We start from the raw sequence: 18,193 nt of genomic DNA on the forward strand, positions 1-18,193 counted from the left end.
TACGACAATTCATCTAGGACTAACCCAATTTTTTTTTTTTTTTTTTGGTTTTTGAAATTAAAGAATAAAAATGCCGAAAAGGCCTCCTGCGTGAGATACGGATGTACAAGGGTCTCCACGGAGAGAGCACAAATTCGTATTTGGCGGTTCTCCATGCGCCCTCTTACGGCGAAACTGAGAAACTTGGACCGGGTCTTTTTCCCGCCTTTTATGAAAAAAACAGCTGTTCTTTGTTTTTTTTTGTAAACAACAAGTGAATGAATCAGTGATAATGGATGCTGACCACATGCTTTTACTTTTAATCAGCCTTTTAAAATAACTTTGCTATCAATCGCACAATTTTCTACAGTTTTCATATTAATTCAAGTTCAGAGCGTACGCGTGTTTAGTGTTAGCTTGATGTGAAAATCATTTTCACCCTGCACAAGTCTGATTTCAACATGATGAGGGCGCGGAACAGCTCAGACATCAAGTAACTATAGAAATTAAGGTACGTATTTTAAGACATTACAGCATTCGTTTCAACTAAGACAATGATCACTCCTCATCAAATGTTAGTTGTCTAACCATATTCAATTAAAGTCAATATCACTGGAGCTGGACCAAATTCGCTCTTTTGCTTCCCGATGATGGACCAGTAAAATCAAGAGGTTCATTCCATGCCAACTGATGGCACTTTGAAGAAGCGACCCCCTCAGAATTTACTGAAATTTGGCTTACTTGGTGTACACGCATAACTTAGTGAAAAATCAAAATTTCAAGTTGATTTGACCACCTGTTGAGCTTTTATCAGACACTGATAGTTCGCGAAAGTTGGCCTCTTTGGAGGGATGCCACCACTTTATTGATGTGTAACTTCAGAACGGTTCATCATCTGGTGTCGTTGGAAAGCCCTAAGAAAGAGCTTTTTGCATATGTATAACCAAAATTGGGCCTAACTCAAAATTTGTTTCCGGCGCAAATTGTAATTTTCAAAACAATAGAGCTCGAAATCAGACCTTTCGATTTTTCTAAAAATTTCATGAGATGTTGATGACACCTTTGACCATGTGTATGCCTAATTCCAGAGTGGAGACTTGGTGGAGTCAAACGTTACTGGAGGAAAAGTTCGGAGATGCGAAACTGTGCTGCAGCTTACGTAGTCTCTAGTCGCGAGGTTTGGGAATCATCCCTGAATTCAGGCGGAGACAGCAAATTGCGCCATTCGAATCTATTGTGCCCGTGTCACTCAGCCCTATTCGGAGATGATTCCTGGAACTCGGGACTGGAGATTGCTTAAGCATCAGCACAGATTCGCATCCCCGAACTTTTCCTCTCATAACTTTTGGCTCCACCAAGTCTCGACTCTGAAATTTTGCATACCCATAGTTGAGGGTGTCATCAACATCATGTGAAATTTTCAGAGAAATTGAAAGGTCTGATTTAGAGTTATGTTGTTTTGAAAATTAAAATTTGCGCCAGAAAAGCATTTTGAATTAAGCCCAATTTTGTTATACATGTGCAAAAAGCTCTTTCTCAGGGTTTTCTAATAACACCAGAATGGTTGATTTTGGACGAACCATTCTGAAGTTCTACATCAATAAAGTGGTGGCATCTCTCCAAAGAGCCAACTTTCGCAAACTTTTAGTGTCTAAATAAAAGCCCAGCGGGTGGTCAAATCAACTTAAAATTTTGGATTTTCACTAAGCCATGCATGGACATCAAGTATGCCAAATTTAATCAAATTCCGAGGGGATCACATTTTCAAAGTGGCACCAGTTGGCATGGAATGACCCAAGGGGGAAGTTTGCAAGAAATCACATTGATCAGTTTTCCAAAAAAAACAATAAAGTATAACAGAAAGCCTGAAATGTCGCAAACAGAGATGTATGGTTTCGCTGATTTGCCATTGATATCTCTCAGATCACCTTGTGTTAGTGTGCTTTCTTCAAAATAAAAAAATATGTTTAAAGGTGAAATTTCTTATGCAACCATAGTTCTTTTAGGACAAATATTTTAATTTCTCTCCACTGTTCTCTGCTTCTTTTTAGATTACAAGCATTGCCTAGCATATTGAATCTAGAGCAATGTCATCTCTTATTTCGGCAGAGGTAACTGCTACGTGCAACGCCCTTGGGTTCAACGATGAGATTATTTACAACTTAGATCCATATTGTAAAGGTAAGTTCTGCATTTATGTCCACGAAAATTACCTCTCTGATTATAATATTATTAAGAAGAGAATGAATCAAAAAGTACTTGGAAGTAATTTACGAGATGGTCTAGATTTTACACCTGTCGTCAAATATTAAGACATTTTATCTGTAAGTGGTGAATTTGTGGATAATCTTGCATTCTAATGACATTATTTTAGAATGACATCATGAACCAAATTTTTCCAAGCGTGATACCTCAGTTAATATTGAATATAGAAAGTTGCTGTTTGGACGGATCTAATTATTTTTAGCTAACTTACAAGAATCAAGCACCAAAATACGATTCTGTGACCACTGCAACTGACCCATTATCATTCTGATGTCGCTTTATTTCCTTCAGAAAATGCTCGTAAAAATATTGAAAAATTTACTTTTCCGTTCTGCTTTCCTCACAATTGGCAGATAGGATGATTGATTTTTAAAGTTAATTATGCTCAGGAGGTTGTTAAGAACATTACACCTACACATCTGCTATCTTCTGTTTTCGATTTCCTTTTGCACAGAACTTTTTAAAAATGATCTTTTACCCCTAAAATTTTTCTTAGCTGAATGAAGTTATTTTTTTTTTTTTGAATGAACCTTGTCCTTTTAAAATTCAGAATCCATCAGAGATCTCATTCGATATCTTCGGCGTGACTCTGAAAATCATGAAATCAGGAGACAGCTGGGCTCTTCCAAAGTTTTAGAGAAGGACTTGATTCCCATCCTTTGCCAGCATTCCTCCAATGAAGAACTGTTTGACCTTAATCTTCGGTGAGTAATTTTCTCGTACTCCTGTAACATTACGTTGCAAGGAAGCCTTTTTCAGGTTTTCTCTGCCCTGGCACAATTGGTAGTTTAGTTCAAATAGTTTTAAGATGAATGATTTACTTCTTAAGCCATGAAAAAGATTCCAAAAAACACTTATTCTAGAGGACTGTGTCTCTGAGTTCAGGGTGTGTACAAGTCAGGAATTTCCGGAAAGTCAGGAATTAGTATTGATTTTTTAAGGGCGGTCCGGAAGTACTGAAAAAGTGCAGAAATTTCGCAAGAAGGTCCGGAATTTTTTTCATTTTTATGTCATTTTTATCGCAATTGGAGCGAGAAATTAAAAATTTTGAAATTTTTCGAATTTCGTCAAATGAAGGTACTGAAAAAGCACTGAATTTTTTTGTTGAGGAAGTACTGAATTTTTTAGAAATGTACTGAAAAAGTACTGTAAAAGCACTGGTTTTTGGCCAGCCTGTTTTACTAGACACCCTGGAGTTACTCTGTATCTTGGTCAATGTTCTGGAAACAAAGAATGTATGAAGATAATTTAAGTATGTAACATTGACAGGTGAACTGCCAACGTTTACTTGTATTGGCATTACGTACTTACCTTTTAATTAAAAATTTCATTACCGTTTGCCGGACATCCTAAAGCTGATAGTTTACTAAGTAGTTTTTCCTTCTACACAAGGGAATTACTTATAAAAGCGGTGAACTTTAGTGATGAGTTAAAAAAAACTCGTAAACCAGGCTCTAAGAGATTTTTAGTCATAATTTTGTTTGTAAGATGTCATGCTCCTTCTGCAACTAAAAAACATGTGTAGATCAGAAGTCTAACAATGTGGTGCAAATGTTAGTCTCCAGAGATCACAGATCCACCCACTTACAGCCTTGAAAGCCTGATACATGAACATGTGAACATGTTAAGAAGCATTTATAAACTAATCTCTCTAATTAAGAGTTATTTTTAATGTTTGTTTCAGTCTTCTAATCAACTTAATGAGCCCAGTTATACTCTTATATAAAGAAGAATTGCCATCTGAAAAAGTTTCAAGAAATTACTACCTACAGCTTCTCTCACAACTACAAAGTGCCAAAGCAGCTTTTGCAGATGAAAAGATATGGAAAGTTTTGGCTGATAAAATGGGCACCATCTTAAAACTAGTAAGTACTTTTTAATCATACTCTCTTTTTCCTTTTAACTTAGTATAGTGCGTACTGTGTTGGACTTAAATAACTTGATGATGTGATCACCGATCTTTTAAATGGGGGGTTTTCGACCACAAGTTTTGGTAGAGGAGTGAACATCTCTGAAAAGTTGATGAAAAAACATGATTTTTGACCTTTATGTTTACTCTTCTGAAGTACGAAAAACGCATCAGCAAAATCATTTTTATTTGTTTTTAATGTATCACAAAAATGTTCTCTGAAAATCAAAAGCCTGATTTCTTATGCGCTTTCTCAGCCAGCCAGAATATTTGTGAAGATCGCCAAAATTTTGATGATTCGCAGGGCTGTTGTATCACACAGAAAAATGCTGCTGTTTGCAATGTGTTAAGTAATTCAAAAGAAACACTTCACTTTTTCAACCTCAAATTTATATTTTTATATCTATTAACAAGTCTTTTTTTCTCCTCAGGAATGGGCAGATCGAGGTGAGGAGAAAGGCTTCATTATCGAGAGGATTTTAATCTTGGCACGAAACGTTCTGCACGTTCCTGCTAATTCAAATGAAGAAAAACGACCGGACAGTGATGCTAGTATTCATGATCAGGTATTTTGTTTCCATGTTTTCCTAGAAAATGAGATGAATTTCTAATCATGATAGAAATCAGTTTCAGTGACAGACCCAAAGCGGGGGCCACAAAGACACGGCTCCCTCCTCTCTCAGCGGGTCGATTATTGAAAGTCTAAAGCAGCCCAATAAGGCATCGAAATGTTATGTATTGCACGGTTAAGATAGGGCTGTGTCTTGTCTTGCCAAGCTAGCATTGTTTCAATAATTGAGTCGCAGGCCAAAGAAATGGAGAAAGGGGAAAGGAGAGGAGGAGATAAAGAATAAATGGAAGAGGTAAAGAAGCATCTCAAGCAAAGCAATTTTTTATTACATTTATTTATTTTATTACATTATTTATAAACTATCTGGCATATTTTCAATTGGCAAGAAATTTTATCAAAATGTGTTAGAAAAGTATCAGAAAAATTCATTTTTTAAATTCTGTGGCAATCCTGAAAATACAAAACAAGCAGACTTTCTTTGAATAATAAACAGGATGTAATGAAAAGTATTTTTAATCGTTGTATGTTCTTTCAGGTGCTGTGGGCAATGCACACTTCAGGCCTCATAGATCTTTTTGTGTACCTTGCAAGTTCAGAAAATGAAACCCAGTATTATTTACATATTTTGGAGGTAAGATTGCATCATATTTTTTACCAAGAAATCCTTAAGTGGATGGAGTTAGAGCCATAAAGAATGAACCACTTTTAATTAGGCTATTAGCATATCGACGGTGTAAGTCGGCAATCACATAACTCGTTTGCGGTGTCTGAAAATCTCTGCCTCTATGTTAATTTTTTAAAAAAGAACTAATTGACATCATTCCTTGAAGTGTTTGCAGAATTTTCTTCGCACAGAGAAGAAAAATCACGGAAGTTTTAAAGAATTGCCGTTGAGTAATTTTCCGTTAAAAAAAAGTATGACAGGAAGTCTGCGACGTCGCAAACGGAGTTATGTGATTGCCGACTTACACCGTCGATATACTTTCTTTAAGCCCTTGATCTTATTTCCTTTTCTGGAAATCAGATTGTCAACACATACGTTCCATTTATGTTGCGTTGAAAATTCAATATAGTTTAAAATTACGTCAAGGGAATTAGGATAAAAAATCCTCAAAAATTAGAAATTGTGGAGAAAAATGTGAATGCACCAGAACATAGAAATAACGGCCAATCAGGATAGCAATAGGAAGTTATGCACTGATTAGAAAGTTGTTGAAGAAATGAAAGAAATTGGATTGAAATAGCCTGAATTTTTTGTCGTGATAAATACCATCACGTAGAAGTCTTTTTACCACTATCTTTTAATATTGGTAAAGGTAGAAGTTTATTGAGGATTTGTAAATAAAAAATTGAAAATTCCTGTAGAATATTAGGAGTTTTTGGCTCCTAAATATCTCCCAGCGTGAATTCTTCAAAAAGTAGACAAGGAACTCATGATAACTCAGTGAGTCATGATGTTTCAAGAATTGATTTGCTACAACAAATTCTTCAACTTTTGCAGGAGATGATATTATTAAGATTCACCGTGAAGCGTAAAATTTATAGGACATGGTGCTGAAAAGTACATTTTACAGATTGATGAAAAAAGCAAGTTAATTTTAGATAGACTTGTTCAGTGAATTGTAAAAACAGGTCGTTACTATTACAATGACACCTTTATTTTTGAGGATCTTTTTTCCAAATTTTGAAAACGGTTTTCATTGTTTTAGATCATTATAAAGTATCATCTATTTATTCTCATATAAATCAGATTAATTAGAACTTACCTTTGGTTTCAGATTATTTCCTTGATACTGAGAGAGCAAACGCCAGAATTTTTAGCAAATGTGTCTGCCAGTAGAAGTGCGGAAGAGAAAGTGAAAGATAATGCTGCCTTGCTAGTTGTTAGACAAAAAGAAATTGAAGAGAAAGCCGAAAAAATGCGAAAATACGCTGGAGCCAGGTGAGGTTACCGCAAAGTTGCATCCCTGAATGTGTAATTTATTTTTTTTTTTTTGGGGGGGGGGGGAGGTTCTCTAAGAAAGATTTAATGAAAAAGTTTCATGAGATCTTGGGTAGCCAGCAAAAAGGAAAATATACAGAAAATTCAATAGAAATTGTAAAACGAAAATAATTTATCAGATGCATCAGTATTGAAACAAAAGTGAATGAAGAGAGGTAAACATTTTGACCAAGAAAATGGGCCAACCAGTCTTAAACATCCATCGTAAGCTGTCAGGAAGGTAACTCAATTGTTCTCTATTTGAATCAGTGAGGACGAAAACACACCAACTCCGTAACTCAAAAATGCTCAATTTCCATTGAAGACATTCAATTTTTATAAAAGGTTTGAAATTAGTGCATTTGTTCCAACTTGGACCTTTAATGTTTCCTTAAGTACTTGTCTTTCGGCACTGAAAGTCTTTTTCTTGGACTAACTTCTTCACCTACTGTGCAGTTTCGTGTCTGTCTTCATTATATTCATTTTTTCGAGTTGGTGTGTTTTTGTTCTCACTGATTCATTTATAGTAAGAACACTGGGAAGGAAAGAGATATTATTATTTTTAAACGTTAGATTTTCAGGTCAGATTTGTGTTTTAGTATCTTACATTAGAGACATTACCTAGAATCTTCTTAGCTTTTCCTTTTTTTACAGCAAAATGTCTAAAAAATTATCTTTATAAATTTTAAAACTTGAGTTCCCAATTTTTAATGATCTAATATCTTTCCATTTCTTCAGGCATTCAAGATTTGGAGGGACTTTTGTCGTTAAAGGAATCAAATCAATCGGAGATCGAGATATGGTCGTACACAAGGCTCCTAAAGAAATCACCCAGTTGACTTTTGATCAACATAAGGTAAAAATCACTCAAGTTTGCTGTTATTTTTAGGAATTTTATTTGTCAGAATTTTTATGTCCATCAGACGAAAATTCGAGTTGATATTTTGTTTCATTTCAACCCTTTGAAGACAAATAGCTTTTACTTACTTGTAAAACGAATCTTGAAAATTGAATATCCGCAGTGTGTTACTCAAAATCCACTTATTTTTTTGGCCAAGACTTGAAATTAAGTGAAAAAGTACGGAAAGAGCACTGCATTTACATGAGGTGTTTCAACTAGAATTCACAAGAAGTCTCATCAGAAAATAATGGTCAGAAATAAGGATTTTATGCTCATGCATGAACAACGTACAAGCTCTAATATTATATGAAGAAAGTTTTAGCAACATGCATTGTAAGTTTTTCTAACATTTTTCATTTTTAGGTTTTCGTATAGGATTGTGACTCATTCTTAAATTTTGCTATTCTTGTACGTTCCCAGGTTCAACCGAAAACGCCCAAAAATCGATTGCCGATGCAAGACACCCAAGAAGTCAGAAAGTCGGCGTATAGTATTCGTCTATTTTTAAAAGAGTTTTGTGTCGAATTTCTGAACGGCGCCTACAATCCATTCATGTTTGCTGTTCGAGTAAGTTCCTTATTTTGACCTGGTTTAGTATTATTTTCAAAGTCTATCAGAAAAGATGATGTGAACATTCACAATGTCAATAGAGTTATGTGCCGCTTTTGACTAATCTGTCCTAGTTGTTTTATTTCTTTGAGCATGAGAAGGGGCCCCTCCCCTGCACACGGAAAAAAATAAATTGCTGATTCAACAATTCAATTGCTGAAAACAGTGAGTGCAATGTTTCAACGTAGATTTTACAACAAAAAAATGCTACTCTAACCACATTGTAAACTAATTTAACCACGGGGGTGGTTAAAGTAGCATTTTTTTGTCGTAAAATCTACATTGAAACATTGCACTCACTGTTTTTAGCAATTGAATCGTTGAGTCAGCAATTTAATTTTTTTCCGTGCAGCTATGGGACCCAACAATTAATGCATGCTTCACGATCTCAGAGAACTGTTTGATCGCCAGAAAAATCTGTGTCATAAATCGAAAATTTCAAAAATGAACTGAGGCACTGATGCGAAAAGGGCACTTCTCGGTCGCAGTGTTTCAGAGTTTCCTCTGATATTTCATTCATTGTCAGGAAAGTGAATGCATCCATTTCACTAAAAATTTTACTGAATATTCCTTATGATTCTACAGTTTCCTACGGAAAGAATTCTGGAAAAATCACCCATTAAATTCTTCTCCAAAAGATTAATTAGCGACTGAGATTCCAAAACACCGCAATCGAGGAGTGCCCTTCTCGCATCCAATGCCTCAATTCGTTTAGAAAACATCACTAGTCAATAACCCAAAAAGTCATTGAAATAAGTCCAGTTGATCTCTATATACAACTAGGATAAGAAGTTTTGATTTGAAAAGTTCGGGAACTGAAAGTATCAAAGCTTTTCTTATCATAGGTCTACAAAGTGCAATGAGCCATCATTACTAAGAGGCAATTAAGTGCTTTCATGTGGCATTTAAGTTTTGAATGCTAGAGTCTCTTTGAAGGATTTGAAAAGGAGAGAGAGAGGAAATACATGAGCATTTGTGTAAACTACGTAAATCTCTCAACAAACTCAGTCGAATTCTCAAAAAAGCTGAATCAAAAAGAAATCCTTCGATGCTAATTACTTTTCAAGTTGGTTTTCAAAATCCATTTTTTCGAAGTCATCATGCATTTTAAATATTTGACCTCTTATGCCATCTTTAAAGACATCTATAAAATATGTAATGCTAAATCTCGGATTTTTCGACGCCCTGTGGCACAATTTTTGTGATGACTAGGTCCATATCTCTTATCATTTAAAAACAAAATGGCGTAAAACTTGACTAAACCTCCGTAGCCCCCTTCCCCCCAAAACATTATGTATTTTATGAATGGCCCCTAAAACTTATTGCTAGTTTAATAAAAACTTAAAATTCCCTCGATTCTGCTGTTTTTTTTGGTTTGTTCATTTATTTTTTATCTCCTAATCTGGTTCATTTTAAAATAATTACAGGAAAAAATTTCAAGAGGTAAGGCACAGCCCAATGATGAGTCCTACTATTTTTGGGCTCTAGCATTTTTCATGGAGTTCAATCGTCTCTACAAATTCCAAGTGAAATTAGTCAGGTAAGTTTCCTCTTTTATTTTCTTTTTAATTTTTTCTTTGCAACCTTATTGTTACTGTGATGTAAATTGTATTTATTTTAATGACGGATCCAATTTTCAAATTTACCTCCGAGAGGAGCAGATATTTTGCCAGTTCTCAGTATGTGGCTTGACAGCTCCCACAAAATGTAAATTTCTCCATTGTCTCTTTAATTGGGACAAAATATTGTTTTTTAGTTTTTAGCCCTGTTTGATTCCCAACAACACACTATATGTCCATCAAAGGGATGTTGAATAGGACGTGGAAAAACTGGGAAATCAGGGAATTAACAATTCCCAAGAAAATCAGAGAATTTTTTAGGGAAAACGAGAAATTTCTTCTTTCTCTGCTCTCTTGTTTTTAAATTGGTGCTCCCCGTTGGCGAGGTTTTATTGACACAGATGAGAGATGGGCAAGAAGATTCTTTTCTCAAACTTTGAAGAAAAGTTTTGTTGCTCCCAGGAGAATCTAGGGAAAAAAGAGAGGAACTCGCAGATTTTCATCAAAGAATTTTTCCGTAAAAGTCCATAAGATTAAGGGGGACACCAGGGAGGGAAAATAAAATCAAGAATTGTAGATTTGACACCATTCCTTAGGGACTCTAGGCACTGAAGCTGGTGTTGTTGGGGGCGTGGTGTAATAAGGGCTAGAGGAGGCGGAAGTCCCGTCTGATTTTTTTAGTATTAAGAACATTTTGAATGGTTAAATATCTTGGCGCATTATTATCTCGAGCATCAACTGAAGGCACTGTCAAAATTGAAAGATCAGGGAAACTGGAGGAATAAGGCTTCGAAGTGTTTTAAGTTGGGAGCAAACTAAGGTCCAAGTGGCAAAGAAGGACTCTGTCATTGCCCAACTGCCATACAACTGCTACATCTCTGCACACTGTCACCCTCAGAATCTTCCCACCCCTCTGTCCTCTGTGGCGTGTACAGAGTGTCTTACAAGCGCAGGCTATCTCCTCAACCACTGCCTCAACTTTCAGAGCTCTATTCAAGCTCTGGAGTTGATTTTAGAGAAAACCAGCGGCTTTATTGTGTTTCTGAGGAAATTGCTTTTTCAACGGACAGGTGAATCGAAAACCCTGCTGAATGCAAGAACTTCAATATGACGATACTCTCGCCTAACTCCTCCCTTGCATCGGCCCTTGGTTTTTCCTTCCTAACATTTGGTAGGAAGAGCTCACTCTTCTTTTTATCTCCCAAAGCTCCGATGCTCAAAAGTTAAAGCACAGCACCTTGCATCATGAAAACAAACTTTTCAGCGAAACAATTTCCGTCATGCTGGATCGAAAAATCGGATTGTGAGGTTTCAACCAAAAATACTCCTTATAGAATCCCAAAGAATGAGTCATGTATGATTTAGTTCATTCTTGTGACAAAAGAGGGTGTACAGTTGCAGTATAATCCGGCACGCTTTTTCCTGCATTTGGCACATTAAAAGTTTAAACAAATTTTTCTCGAAACTGAGGCAGGGCCGGATTTAGGAGGTGGCCACATGGGCCGCAGTCCATGGCGGCAAATTTTGAAATTTTTTTAAATGTTGGTGTGAAGAATCGGATTCAGAAAAAAATTTACAAACAAGAAAAAGCGACAAAATATCTCATTTCCTGAGAGTACAGTAATTTCTAATTTTGTCGTCTTTCGGTGATACAAAAGATAGCACATTTAATTAGTCGAGTTAAGAGAGGAACCAAGTACGCAATGGAAATGATGGATGTGTGAGGAATTTGCGATTTGACTGTTGATTCTTATTTAAAAGTTTGGGAGAAACATGAGGGTACCACTGGTTTTTTCTGATATCAACTCTCAAGCTCAAAAAAAGCTCTCAGGGAAGCTCCAAAATGGAAGGGATATCCCATGCTATCCTGAGAGTCCACTTCTACATCAAGACAAACTCTCCATGCAAAGATAGGGAACAAATAAATTTGCAGGGTTGCCGTGTTTTCAGTTTTGGAGTCCCCAAATAATGTGGCAGCCCAGTCAATGTATTTGCTCCCTATCCTTGCATGGAGAGTTCGTCTTGATGTAGAGGTGGACTCTTAGGATAGCGTAGGATATCCCCTCCATTTTGGCCTCAACTTGAGAGCTTTTTTTGAGCTTTGGAGTTGATTTCAGAGAAAACCAGTGGCACCATCGTGTTTCTCGTGAACTTTTGCATAAGAATCAACAGTCAAATCGCAAATTCCTCACACATGCAACATCTCCATTACGCCTGGAGCGACGCGGCGCGGCGCAGAGAGCAATGATGACGTGGATTTGAGATGAAAAGGAAAAGCCCTCGGCGCGGCGGTCGGCACGTATCACATATCAGCGCCTACAAGACTGCATGAATACTTCACGCATTGCGTCAAACACAGTGCGGTCAGTGTGAAACGCATAGCGCCTACAAGACTACGTGAATACTTCACGCATTGCGTCAAACACAGTGCGGTCAGCTCGGCGCGGCGTGGCGGCGGAAGTTAAAATTACTAAGCCACATTTATGTTTGCTCTTTCATAATTTTTCGTTCATTTCTTATAAATGGAAGGCCTTGTCCACACAGAGATAGGTTTACAGAACTTGACTTTCGCACAAAGTTCCGTGAACTATTGCTAGTAGTGTTGACAGGGCTTTCGCAAAAAAATGTGTCCAACACGAGTAAACGCGTCTTTTGCACTCCTCCCCCTCCGGCACGTTCACTTGATGGTTTTCATTGATGTTTCAAAACGAATGAGAAGGGGGCGGCAAAATACAACAGGCGACCCATGGGCGGCAAGTAGGTAAATCCGGCCCTGAACTGAGGTCTTGTATCCAAGGGAAGTTTTCATGAGATTTGTCTGCCTGCTACAAGTTTATGCAGGAAGATAAAGTGGTAAAAATAGAATGGTTACGGAATTATAGTAATAATTGGACTACATTTTGCTATTAGATCTACAATTTCTGGCTCATCCGTAAAAACACGTGTGTGCATAGGGAAACTAATGGTAAGTATGTTGTTTCTAAACCGAGCCAGACATCGTAGCTCCTAACTGCAAAATGTAGTCCAAGTAAGACAAACTAATTATTTAGATTAAATAAACGAACAAACACGAAAAATCGAATGAAGAACAAAATATCACGCAATTCGCGTTCATTTCTTCCGTTCTCAGTTGGCCCTGGAGCTCTAAAAGGACCCTACTGGCCTACTTGGTACTGCGATTGAATTCTACTCAGTCAGTCAGTATTTGTCGCAACTTCACGAGTGCGACGTTTTCGTACGACAAATCGCGGGAAGACGTCCCGTAGAGACAAGGTTTACTTTTTTTCAACTATTCACTTTAAACCGCTGTAAACCCGGTTTTTGACTTTTTGGGTGTGTTGGTCCTAAAATGTTCATAGAACCCGCCTTTATGCTCTGGTGTCGACCAGGGGTGCAGAAACTTCCAAGGGTTCCCCCATTTTAAGTTTTCGTAGAATTTTGCCCGACACTTAAAGTAACGCGGTCGACAGCTGGGTCCCCTCAAAACAGCGCGGTCAACAGTTTGGTTCCCCAAAACAGCGCGCTTGAATGTTTTGTTCACCCAAAAACAGCACGCTTGACAGTTATGTTCCCTCTAAGTAGCGCACGCAACACTCTAGTTCTCCCTAAACTCTAAAAAAAAAACCCTCTCGAGGTTCCCCCAATTTTTTCGTCTTCACATGGGTTCCTCCATTTTTCTCGTCCTCACATGGGAATCCATTTCCCCATTTCACGCGAACGGTCGGTTGCGTGGTTGGGAAGTTTCTGCACCCCTTGTATCAACAACTGAGTTTTGAGTTTTCGTAGACTAAAGTCCCTCTCCTCGTGGACGGTCGTATGAACAAGGAGTTCGGTGGCACAGGTAAGAGGTATGGGGAGGGGGGGGGGGTCCGCCTTACGTATGCCTTTCCACCTCTGCTTGCTCGACCCCCGAAAAGCAGATCGGTGGGGGCCGCGGAAGGGAGGCGATATTTAATTGGGGTTTCGTCGTGATGAACAGCCGAGAAGTTTTACGCGCGCCAAGTTGCCCTGCAATTCATCATACGCCCAAGTGCAGAAAGGGTTATCAAGGCAGGAAATGTAATTTGGGGTGCAAATGTTTAGATAAGTTTGATGTTGCGCGCTCCGAAGTTAATAACAGTCAATTAATCAACAAAGCACTCTTTTGCCCCCGCCGCCGTCGCCCGCCCGCGCCGGGGTTTGTCTTCGACCTTATCTTCTTTGTAGCCCCCTTGTCGACGCTAACCTCCCCCTCTCCCCCCCCCCTCGGGTCTCCCTTCCGTGCGGAAGCCACGGCCGTTGTTTTGTCTTGCTCCTTGTCACGGCTCGTCATCCTTTTTGCTGAATCCCGGATGCGTGCCTCTGATTTGGCCTTGTTTTTGGTCAAATGCTTTGGTTGCACCTGCCATGGATCCGTCTTTTTATGGAGGAAACTTGTGGATTAGTACGAAATAATGATGACTTCTGCTGATGTGTGTAAGATGTTTTCTTCACTCAGGCATCATTCATCAGTGAATGCATTCATTTGCAACGGTTGCTCCAAGTATCGGGATTCACTATCTTTTGATATGGCAGAACTGTAAAAGCGGTTTTTTGGAAAACCAGGATTCATAAACCAGGCCTGCAGAATATGCAAGAATGGACACACACTTGTTCGCCGTTTAACGGTATGCGTTGCCAAACGAGGTGTTCATTTCAGCCGGGGCAATGGAGGTGTTGCACGTGTGAGGAATTTGCGGTTTGACTATTGATTCTTATTAAAGTTCGCGAGAAACACGATGGCGCCACTACTTTTCTCTGTAATCAACTCCCAAGCTCGAAAAATGCTCTTAATTTGAGGTCAAAATGGAGGGGATATCCTACGCTATCCTGAGAGTCCATCTCTAGATCAAGACAAACTCTCCATGCAAAGATAGGGAGCAAATACATTGACAGGGCTGCCACTTTATTTGGGGACTCTAAAACTGAAAACACGGCAACCCGCCTTCAAATCTGGCGATACCTCCCGTTTTGCCGGGAGGTTAGTATAGTTGTGTGACCCAACCGAACATCGCAGTCGTCTGCTTAATCTTATATGACTGAAATAAATGTTAGTTCTGCCTGAAAATCTTTTGGAACCTGACAAGTTTTAGTGAACGCTTAGTTAACTGTTAGTTTGTGAACGCCGGGAGAACCTTCAAATACTGGCTATACATACGCTTTATCGGGAGGGTAGTTTAGTTGCGTGACCCAACTGAACGCTTAGAACACCTTCAAATCTGGCGATACTTCCCGCTTTGCCGAGAGGTTAGTTTAGTTGCGTGACCCAACCGAACGCTTAGAACGCCTTCAAATCTGGCGATACCTTCCGCTTTGCCGGGAGGTTAGTTTAGTTGCGTTACCCAACCAAACGCTTTGAACGCCTTCAAATCTGGCTATACTTCTCGTTTCTCCGGGAGGTTAGTTTAGTCGCGTGACCTAAATGAACGCAACACATTGTTAGTTTACTTATTTTACTGCACGCAGCAAGCTGATACCATCAAATCAAACAGTGTTTTCTTTTTCCTCTTTACCTTTCAATTTTTGCATTTTTCATGCGTCACAAATAGAAAGTAAATATGTCGGCAATTAGTAAACATGTAGTATGTTAGTATGTATTCAGTATGTTAGTCAACCATGCCTAACATATGCCTAAAAATAGTATAACCTGTTGAATGCAACAATGGACCACTAGACAAGGTACGAGTTTAAGTATTCTGATACAAGTTTCTTAACCAGAATTTTACGTAAGACACAATTCGCACAACGAAAATCACTGAAACCAACTCCTAACGAAGATATTACCGTTTTTTTTCACATTGGTTACGAGGAATTTGAACTGCCCGCTCACAAGAAACTCAAAGCTCTACTTGAGTCAAATCGCGCACTACATAACGGTTTCAGCAAGCTTCTCAATCGAGCAATGCTCATTTCCCACCATGTGTTGTTCAAACTATAAGCAATTTGCTATAGCTGAGCCAAAGCGTCAAGATTGAGGTTGCTAGATTTGTATATCGTAGAGACTGTCATGATAACGCTTAGCGCGCGATGTGAATCACGTAGAGCATTGAGTTTTCATGAGCGGGTGGTTTGAATTCACGCATCAGGAATCATTCAATATCTTTGTGAGGAGTTGATTTTGGTAATTTTTGTTGTGCGCATCGTGTTTCACGTGAAATTTTGGCTAAGAAACATTTATCAGAATGCTGAAATTCGTACCATGTCTAGTGGTCCATTCCAAAGTATTTTAACCTTAAAATTCATAAAACTGGGTGATTTTTTAGCAGAAATTGAAGGAAGATTAGCGCCACAAGTGCCTCGAAATGCGCTCAAATAGAGTTAAAATTTCAAAAATTTTCCGGGGGAGGCCCCCCGGTGGTGGGGGACCAGCCCCCCCCCCCCAGCAAAATGACCTAGCTACGCCTATGGTAGGGTGGGATATCCCCTCCATTTTGGCCTCAATTTGAGAGCTTTTTCTTTTGAGCTTGGGAGTTGATTTCAGAGAAAACCAGTGGCACCATGTGTTTCTCGCGAACTTTTACACAAGAATTTACAGTCAAATCGCAAATTCCGCACACATGCAACATCTCCATTCGCTCACAAGATCGTCGGTGTTGCGTTTGAAGCATATCTACTCTTTTGAAGGCTCTCCACACGAACCACGCCGGTTATTGCCCGCGATAATCTGTATAATAACGGCGTCAGCGTTTCCAAACCGTGATGATATCCGGCGTAGGGCCTTATCTTCCATTGAATTGGCCAGTATGAGCTTTTTGAGGAACTGGCGAACTGGAATCTGAAGCCATCAAGTCAGGAGTTCAGATTCTTGAAGATCAGGGACGAGTTCATTTTCTGACCGTTTCAATTATTGTTATGAAGGAAATCAAAACCAAAGGAGTTCCCACAGGAACCAAATGTAAAAATGCCGTGTTACTGAACTATAATCAGCCCAGTAACACCATAGAATGTCAAATAGGAAACCTCAATCCTATAGAAAACTTATAATAAGGAGAACGAGAAAATATGTAAGGAATTAATTCAGGCCACTGGTACATAACGTTGGTCCTCATCTGAGACAATCTGGGGTGTTACTGTCGATACCTAGCTCAGTTCAATGAAGTGTGCATCATTTAACTGAATTAGTAATTTTTTTTTCTTTTTTCTCTTTTTTTCCACTTTTGCAATTATTTTGATTTTTGACTTCAGTACCATGATGAGTGCTGACGCACCGATTTTAATTAATGTGACCTCACTACTTAATGGATAACTTAAATTACTTCAACTACTCTAAAGTTTTGTTTAAATATAAACTTTGACCAAACTGACTCGAAGTCTATTCCGATAGCTCTGTGTAAGAACCTGGAGGGAAAATCTGCGTTTTGATGGTAACAGCAAACATCGGAGAACTCCCACCCCCCCCCCCCCCATTCCGATAGCTCTGTGTAAGAACCTGGAGGGAAAATCTGCGTTTTGATGGTAGCAGCAAACATCGGAGAACTCCCCCCCCCCCTCCCCGCGTTGGTTTTGGATACTTCTGTTTTAACACTTGGGAGCCCATGCTGCATACCTCACAAAATGAAGGAGTTCCTTGTCGTTAACATTGCGGAACGTACGAAGCCCCTGCTAAAGTGCGAACCCAGTCTAACTTTCTTTTCAGAGGATAGCGAAAAGGCTTTTAGCGTTATCGGTGATACGCCTTCCGAAAAACTGCAACAGTGTATCATTCTCGCCGTGCTAAATTTGATCACGGTTTTCTCTGATGTTTCAGTGAAACTCTGTCAGTGCACATCTTCCATTTCGTTCAGAGCCAGCTGGAAACCTGGATGGAAATGATGATCACGGACAAGAAGAAGATTCCCGTGTGGTCGAAACGAATGCATCTAGCATTGAAGGCCTATAAGGTAACAGAGCCACAACTTATTTTTTCGATTGGAGCAATAACATCGTTCTGCAGTGCCCTTGTTCGGGGATGGGCCATGGGAATTAGCTGAATTCAACTTTTTTCTTTTTTTTCTGGAATTTGTATTTCGGAGCTTGGTAATTTCAATAATTTTTGGACTAGTTCTCAAATACACATTCAGGACCTTCCTAACAGCTTCGTTTGTTTTCCTCAATAAAGTCGACCATTTCAGCTGCTCTGGAAAAAAAAAAAAAAAAAAAAAAAAAAAAAAAAAAAAAAAAAACATTGGATCTAGAGTCCACACTCTTGAAAATATTGACAAGAAAAAATACTCTTGATTCAATCGGATTTTTGCTTGAATCAAAACGAAATCCGCTTAAATTAAGAGGCTTGGTTCTTGATTTAAGCTAGATTCTGATTGAATCAAGAGTACTTTTTCTTGTCGATGTTTCTAAAAGTCTGGACTCTAGATCCAATGTGTTTTTTTTCCAGTGTTTTATTACTTCTGAAACCGTCGTTACT

At 38.6% G+C, this 18,193-nt stretch overlaps 1 protein-coding gene across 1 annotated transcript in view; it reads left to right on the plus strand.

Annotated features, from left to right (window-relative positions):
• The first annotated feature begins 210 nt into the window (after positions 1 to 210).
• Positions 211 to 18,193, plus strand: part of timeout (circadian regulator timeout) — a 285,339-nt gene continuing 267,356 nt past the window's right edge. Inside the window, exons 1-11 of the mRNA XM_072299231.1 lie at positions 211 to 490; positions 2,031 to 2,160; positions 2,795 to 2,948; positions 3,929 to 4,109; positions 4,585 to 4,719; positions 5,260 to 5,355; positions 6,503 to 6,666; positions 7,444 to 7,561; positions 8,027 to 8,173; positions 9,643 to 9,755; positions 17,540 to 17,672. Coding sequence (XP_072155332.1) covers positions 2,067 to 2,160; positions 2,795 to 2,948; positions 3,929 to 4,109; positions 4,585 to 4,719; positions 5,260 to 5,355; positions 6,503 to 6,666; positions 7,444 to 7,561; positions 8,027 to 8,173; positions 9,643 to 9,755; positions 17,540 to 17,672 — 1,335 coding nt within the window. The 5' untranslated portion in view covers positions 211 to 490; positions 2,031 to 2,066. The remainder of the gene's footprint in view (positions 491 to 2,030; positions 2,161 to 2,794; positions 2,949 to 3,928; positions 4,110 to 4,584; positions 4,720 to 5,259; positions 5,356 to 6,502; positions 6,667 to 7,443; positions 7,562 to 8,026; positions 8,174 to 9,642; positions 9,756 to 17,539; positions 17,673 to 18,193) is intronic.

This window comes from Bemisia tabaci, chromosome 4 (genome assembly GCF_918797505.1).
Source record: "Bemisia tabaci chromosome 4, PGI_BMITA_v3".
In the NCBI taxonomy this organism is placed as follows: domain Eukaryota; kingdom Metazoa; phylum Arthropoda; class Insecta; order Hemiptera; family Aleyrodidae; genus Bemisia; species Bemisia tabaci.